Genomic DNA, 7,730 nt, shown 5'->3' on the forward strand with positions numbered 1-7,730 from the left:
GGCCCCTGGAAACCGTCTCCTGAAGGTCATGTTAGCCAGGGCATGATACCTGTTAGAAACTCTCCAGCGTATACACGCAGTCTCCTTCAGAGCGGAGTGCTGTCCGTGTTTGCCGCACGGAGAAAGCCCTGCGGAGAGTTGGTATCTCCCCCAGAGATAAAGGGGTGTAGCCACAAGCCGCAGACTGAAAACCCTGGCCACCTGCCCTGGGCCTGGGAGGCACAGACTATCCCGCCCCCGTCCTCCCACACCTCACAGCAGTCCCGCCCGCTTCTTGGGCACGAAGATTGACCCAAGCACCTCGTGGTAGGTTGCATTATATAAAACCTACCGTGTAAAATGTAGCTCCATATTTGTCTTCCCAGAAAAGCCTTTTCTGATGAAATCCAATTGAACCAGAGTTGTGTTAAAGGGTATTAACACTTCCCCGGATGTCCCAAGGCCATGGGTGCCTCATGCGTTGCGTGCAGAGTATTTCACTACCTCCTCTCCTGTCCTTTTGTTTTTGCAGCCTACGTGTTGGACGGGGTCAACCTCTGTGGCTACTTCGCCTATTCGTTCAATGACCGCACGGCGCCCAGGTTTGGCCTCTACCGTTACGCTGCCAATCAGTTTGAGCCCAAACCGTCCATGCAACATTACAGGAACATTATCGACAGCAGTGGCTTCCCGGGCCCGGACACGCCGGGCAGACTCTGTCCGGAGGAATTCGCGCTGTGTGCCGAGTGCAGCTTCTTCCACACCCGAAGGAGTTTGCTGGCCTTTATGGCTTTTCTGCTCCTTGCTTTCATCATTTCTCTTGCTCTTATTTTTTACTACTCCAAGAAAGGCAGGAGAAGTTACAAATAGTCCCGAACATTGTCCTGTTTATTTATTTTGAAATAATTATCATACGCATTAGCTGTTCGCCATCTGCACTTGCCAGGGTGTGACGCTGTAGATTTCATACGTCTGATTTCTATGAAACCTTTCTGCGACGTGTGACAGAGGTTTTGAAGTCAGCATAGGTGACTGTAAAATCTTACATAATGTGAACAGGGCCTGGGGGTTTCTTTTGGGGGGAAGGGAGGAGTGGTCAAAAAATAAAGGGGCATCGTTTCTACGACACCTTCCGTAACCAAAGCCTGGGAAACGGGGACCATTCTGTAACACTTCTGCAGAAATTCGATGACAAGGTCAGGATATTTTTATCTGTGCCCATTCCTAAATAATATGTTCACTCAAAGTAATAATTGCAAGGGTTGGAATCAAAGTTAAGTCCCAAGCGACCATCTCCCAGCTGCCATAATAAGCCCAACGGTCTCTGTCCAACCAAGTGTCCCCTGAAAAGGAAGGTGACAGAATACAGGAGAGATGACCGGCGGGAGCAGTCCCTTCAAACGCAGTCTTTCTGCCCGATGCTGCTGACGTTAACCCCTACCCGGTCAGTGACATGCCTGGCAGAGCGAATTGTAGAACTTTTTATTTTTAGGTGGCTTTCAAGGCCCCCTCTGAGCCCCGTGTCCTTGAAGGCTCTGTGTCACGGGGCCTTGTGCAGGGCCGGCCTCCTCACGGGGGACTCGCCATGACTTTGCACAAAACAAGGGTGACTCAGGAGTTGCTGGGCGCTTCAGGAAGCACACAGCGATGCTGAATGCGCTGCACTGCCAGGCTCCGGGAGGAGGGAAGGCGTGAAAAGTACGTGTTCTGAGCGATGTGATGGCTAATTTGATTATAATAATTTGATTATAACCCTTTCCTTTTAGAAAGGCCTTGGAGGGAGTGAGGTGCGCTTTTGGAGAGAGTCAGAACAAAGTCATAACTCATCCTGTGAGGACTGACTTCACTTTCTGCTCTTCAGAATGCGCCATCCTTTCTGTGAGTCGGGGTTTAAAAGTGCTTCCTAGGCTCCAAAGCACTTGGCCTGCTCACGCTGGAACGTCTGTGTTCCTGAATGCTGAGGTCCAGTGTCTGTTTCTGCTGCTGCGGCCATTACAGTGGGACTAGCTGGGGGCCAGTTTTGCTTTGAATTTTTACACTGGAACAGGCTGCCGATGTCCTGCCCTCCAGGGCCCCTGACGTGAGCCTTGCTGACATCCAGACAGGGAAATCTGGGACGCTGGAGCTGCAGGTGATCTCAACATTTGTTTTCAGATAAACCAGCACCGTGTCAAGTAAGATAAACCAGCGTTGTGCCAGGCGTCACCAGTCTTGCCGACCGTGTTACAATGGATACTGTATTATGCATCCATCATCTTTAGAGGTGGTATGATTTTTCTTCCATGAAAGATAAGCTTTTGGTGGCACTCTTTTAAAAACTGAACTTATTCAAATTGGAAACTAGAGAATCATAGTTTATTTTGTGTATATATTTTTCTGATTATAAGAGTAATATATATTCATTGTAAAGTTTTAAAACACAGAAACTGTATGCAAAAAAATTAACCTGCGATTTCACCACCTTGGAGTAGCCACTGTTACCACAGGCTATGTATGTACTTTATTTAACGCCATTGGAGTCGGGTAATTTTGTAAATTGTGATGTATCTTTATTAACTTGTATTGTGTGCATTTCCTTTGTCATGTATCTTCAAAAGCATACTGTTTTTAACAGTCATAGAGTAACTCCACCATATGGACTTGTCACAACTTATTTAACCTCAGCCATTCCTACTTGTTGGACTAATTTCTTATTGTTAATTACTGTTAAATGAGTGTTATTTTAAAATGATTTCTCACTACAATAATTTCTTTGAGTGTACAAAGAAGCAATTCTGTCCCTTGATAAAGAATGACAATAAATCTACCTACAACTTTGCCTTTTTTTAGAATTATGTGACGTGTTGCCAGATGAATTTATTGGAACAATTTTTTGAGTTGTCTAAGCCACGTAGATTACGACAGAGGTGAAGAAATAGGCCTGACAGCAAGAGGGAGCAGACTGCCGGGGGACTGGTCAGAGAGGGCGCCCCAGGCTGGTCTGGGCGGAGCAGCTGAGGGATCATTTCAGACACTGAGAAAGCCGAATAGGGGAAGGGACAGGAGGGACAAAGCAGACGCCAAAGTACGGAGGAGAGAAACGGCACGTCCAAGTCAGGTACTGACTTACAGGGAGAGCGGCGCGCCAACTCTGAGTCCCCATGGGCCCCAAGGGCAGGTTGGTGGCTCCCGCCGGCCTGAAGGAGACAGGGCCCTCTGGGATCTGTGCCCCCCACGTTCAGCTCATCGGTGAGCGGCTTCTCAGAGCACTGCCTCCTCCGCTGACACTCTGCCCTCAGGGATGCTGGGCTTTTCCCACGTCACAGACAGGCGCAGCAGAGGTGGTTTGCGGGTGTGAGTGAGGTTCTTCTGAGTCAGTAAAGCTTGTAATTATCAGAACCTGCATGTCGCTTTCCTACAAACAGCTGTAAACCTGCTTTTGCCCACCCCATACATGTATATACATACATATTTATGTGTGTGTGTCTATATATACACTTCAATATAGAAGCCTTCCCCTGGATCTCCCGCGTCTCTTAGTAGTTGGTCGGGGGGGGGGGGGGGTCATCTCTACAGGGGCACTGAGTGGTGAGCTGTGGTTCATTTTGCCTGGGTTTCAAAGGCCTGGTATTCAGATTCATTAAGGACATTTTTTATCTTTTTTTTTGTCTTCCACAGACAATATTAGAATCTACTAAGCCTTGGAAGCTTTCCTCTATATTATTTATAACATCACTCTCCGAAAGAGATATAATGCGAGCCGCATATTTTAAGTTTTCTAGTAGTCACATTAAAGAAATTAAAAAGCACAGAAGAAATAAAGTTTAGAGTACACTGTATTTTTCTGACATATCCAAAAGATTGTAATTTCAACAGGCAATCAATATACAAATGATTAACATTTTCACATCCTTTCCTTTGGTGCTAAGCCTTAGACATATGGGGCGTGTTTTGCAAGTGTGGATGCCGGAGCTCCGTGTGGGTCAGCTGCGCTGGGAGCGCCTGGCGGCGACTCTGTGGTGCGTGCAGGCCAGCAAGCAAAGCCTTACTCTGCCAAGTTAGCAGCATAACTAATGTATCCGACATATTTAACAACTTAGAAGACTAAACTTTCCTCATGTATCTTCTAAGTACCCTGGCTGGTATGGCTCATGTATTGAGTACTGGCCTGGGAACTGAAAGGTCACTAGTTCGATTCCCAGTCAGGGCACATGCCTGGGTTGCGGGCCAGGTCCCCAGTTGGGGGCGTGCAAGAGGCAACCAATTGATGTTTCTCTCCCTCTCTTTCTCCTTCCCTTCCCCTTTCTAAAAACAAATAAAAATAAAATCTTTAAAAGTAAAAGAATCTTCTAAACTCTGTAACCCATAGAAATCGTTGGTATGTAAGTCTACAATGAAGCTTAACTGTTGACATCTCTGTGGACAGAAGCGTTTTGCAATCCTGAATGTCAATTCAGGATTAAACTGCTTTTCTTTTCACATGGTCTGTAATTCAGCCTTTCCTCTAATTCAAATCGCCCCTTTCCAAATTACTAGGGCAATTGTACTGTTCTGTAGCATCTCGACTCAATGTTCAGTATGAACCACGCTGCTCAAAAATGCCACTAATGGCTGTGATAGGACGCCTCCCATACGGCGAGCTCACCCCGGAAAAGACGTGGCCACTGGCGTGCCAGCCCCTGCTTTTGACCCAGTAGGTTAGAGGTGAAAATATTTCGTCCTGCATACTGATCGAGTCAGAAAAGTGTAGGGTGAGAGTCAGCAAGACCTACACTCAAAAGGTCACCGAGCGTCAGTCTCCTCACCTTTGGAACAGGGAGAATGTCTGTCACAGCACAGCGCCTAATGTAGTACATCAGTAAATAAAACACCGCCCTAGACATTGTTTTCCTGGACGAATTCCCCCCGTTCTTAACATGCATGTGATTTTTGTTGTCTTCGTTGTTAACCAGGTATTTAGAGTTCAGTAACAACAAAACCAAGGACCATTGCAGACGGTGTGATTCACCCTGAGCCCTTCAGTTATCTTCCTTGTGACTTTAAATATACATCTTCCTAGAATGCCCTTGGTAACGAAACTAAAAAAAAAAATCAGTCCTCACCGTCACTTAATAATGCTAGCTGGTTTTCTCAGGTCCACGTTTCACAATGTTGGATCGATGGAATCCCGAGTTAATTCGGCAGAAGATGTGTCTCTGTCAGTCTGCCGGGCCACCTGCTCTTTTGAAAACATCTAATGACACAGACGAAGAGCAAGTTTGTATATTTGTTATTCAGTTGGTAAATATTTGAAGGCCCATTAACTAAATTTTTATTTATTTTTAAAGTTTTTATTTATTTTATTTTTTAGACAGAGGGGACTGAAGGAGACAGGAAGAGAAACATCAATGTGTGGTTGCCCCTCGCATGCCCCCTACTGAGGACCTGGCCCACAACCCAGTCGTGTGCCCTGAGTGGGCATGGAGCCGGCGACCCCTTGGTTCCCAGGCTGGTGCTCAATCCACTGAGCCACACCAGCCAGGACCCAGCAACTAAATTTTTATGTGATTGAAAATCTCTGGTAGAGTTTCAGCTTTGGGTTATAATCTTTCCATATGCTTATTTGACAGTAAAACTAATCAATGTCAAATGATCTTATTTTCTATAATTACTTGCAGCTGAAACACTGCCCCTTACGATTGCTGGGGTGGACTGACGATTCTTCGACTCTCAGTCGATCAGCTTGTAAAACTCGCTGTCCTTCCCCTGCTGTAGCAGTTGTGGTCTGATTGCGACTTCTAAGCCCAGCAAGCACTTCAGCCTGTTTGGCTCCCCACGTGCATGCAAATCAAAGCTTCGGCTAATTTGGCTCCCAGTTACCAGACTGCGAGTTCTATATGCTTCAAGGCTGTGCTATTTCAGCTAAGAGGTGCCGCTTTCTAGCTATTCTTTTCCTCTTTCCACACGGGGATCCGGAGGTGCTGAAAGCGGCCCCACGGGTGGCTTCAGAGCATGCCGTTCCTGTGGACAGGGGCGGGAGTGGGAAGTCACAGAGCTGAGCGATAACTGGAGACAGATCGTCAGGTCAGGTGAAGATATTCCATGAGTAAAAGACTAAGATGAAAAACGAACAAGATTTTATCCCATATCAGTACCCTCTGAAACGTGCTTATTTTATCTGCACCTGTCGTGGACCTAACGACCCACCAAAACAAACCCAGTGGACTTCTGGTCCATCGTACTGACAGCACTCGAGCCACGAGAGTCTAGCCTGCTGGGGACAGGGCTGATGGGCTCCCTGAACAGGAGGCCAGCCAGAAAGCGCGGGCAGGGCGTGCAGAACCAGGCAGGGGATGCTATGTGTGGAGCAGGGCCCCTGGGCCTGGGGGGCCTGGGGTACGCTGTGCAGGTGCAGATGACCAGGCCTTCCTTACAGTCCCCCTCTCTGAAGTGTCCTTGGGGAGAGGGCGGCAGCGCCCGGTGTGGCCAGAGGCTCTCCTGAGTGACACCGACAGAGCATTCCCTGAGAAACTGAGGGTGACGCGGGACACGAGAGCCCAGGGCAGGTTCAGTGGATGCAGGAAGGTGGGCGGGAGCAAAGGTCACAGGGCCCTAAGCCAGAACCGAGAGTGGCAGGTTCACGAGCTTGCAGGGGAAGTGCTTTCGGATCGCCACGGGAGGGCGAGGCTGAGGGCACAGCAGAGCCTGGGGGGCGGTGCTTCCAGGGTGTCAGACCAAGGTGCTGGGAGGGGCCTTTCCAAAGGGGCTGGAAAGGCCGACAGTGGCCCAGGGGAGAAGGGGAGGGAAGAAAAGCCCTCAGATGGAAACCCATAGAGGCATTGGAGTGTGTTCAGAGAAGGGAAGACCTTCCTAAAACGAGGATCAAGAGCAGGTGCGCTGAACGGCTCCAGGGAGCCAGGACCAAGGCTCTCCTGAGCGCAAGCAGGTGCTGGAAGGAACTATCCCCAAGCCAGACGGGGCTCCTCATCTCCAGTTCTCTCCACCTCATCTACACCCCGAAGCCAAACCCATGAGCCTTGGTGTTCGGGTCTGTAGAGAGGGGAAGGTTGTCAGACCGGGAGGTTTCCACCTCGGTTTCACATCAGAATCACCTGCGAGCTTTTACCAATTTTCAGACCAGTTCAGTCAGGTTCTCTGGGGGTGACTTCCAGGCACTGGGACGTTGTAAAGCTCCCAGGTGAGCACAAGGTGAGGCTAAAGGAGACCAGGTGATCAAAATCAGCACCTCTCCAGCTTTCCTCTGCTGGATCAGCTGCGGATCTTGGTGCGATGCCAGCTCGCAGGTCCTGCCGGGCCTGACTGCTTGCATTTCTAACTGTCCTGCCTGCCCAGGATGCTGCCCTCTGGGGACCGTGCTCTGTGCAGCAGGGGCCGAGGGCCCTTCCTCTGTGTTTGCCTGAAGGATGGGTATAGTTTGTACTGAAAGGGATGCCGAGAGGTAGAGAAGAAGGGCCAGCCGTTTCTACTGGGTGGTACCAAAGGCAAGAAGAAAACCGAGGGTGGTCTTGGATGGTAACAGACGCCAACGTAAAGCTGTCCCAATCGTAACTTGAAGACACAATTTCTAATAACAAGTCCTCACCTTAAATGCATAATCCCTTCTTGAAACGGCACTTCTAGATCTAAATAACTATACTTTTAAAGTAAAAATAATTCAATATGAAGAGTTATGAGGGCCCTGGCCGGTGTGGCTCAGTTGGGTGGAGCATCAGCCCATAGAGCAGGGGTGTCAAACTCATTTTCACCGGGGGTCACATCAGCCTCACGGTTGC

At 48.7% G+C, this 7,730-nt stretch overlaps 1 protein-coding gene across 1 annotated transcript in view; it reads left to right on the top strand.

Annotated features, from left to right (window-relative positions):
• KL (klotho) overlaps window positions 1-2,815 on the top strand; it is a 35,066-nt gene extending 32,251 nt beyond the window's left edge. The window contains exon 5 of the mRNA XM_024570227.4: window positions 512-2,815. Within this exon, the coding sequence (XP_024425995.3) occupies window positions 512-849 (338 nt within the window). The 3' untranslated portion in view covers window positions 850-2,815. The remainder of the gene's footprint in view (window positions 1-511) is intronic.
• The last annotated feature ends 4,915 nt before the right edge of the window (window positions 2,816-7,730 follow it).

This window comes from Desmodus rotundus, chromosome 13 (assembly GCF_022682495.2).
Source record: "Desmodus rotundus isolate HL8 chromosome 13, HLdesRot8A.1, whole genome shotgun sequence".
Classification (NCBI taxonomy): Eukaryota; Metazoa; Chordata; class Mammalia; order Chiroptera; family Phyllostomidae; genus Desmodus; species Desmodus rotundus.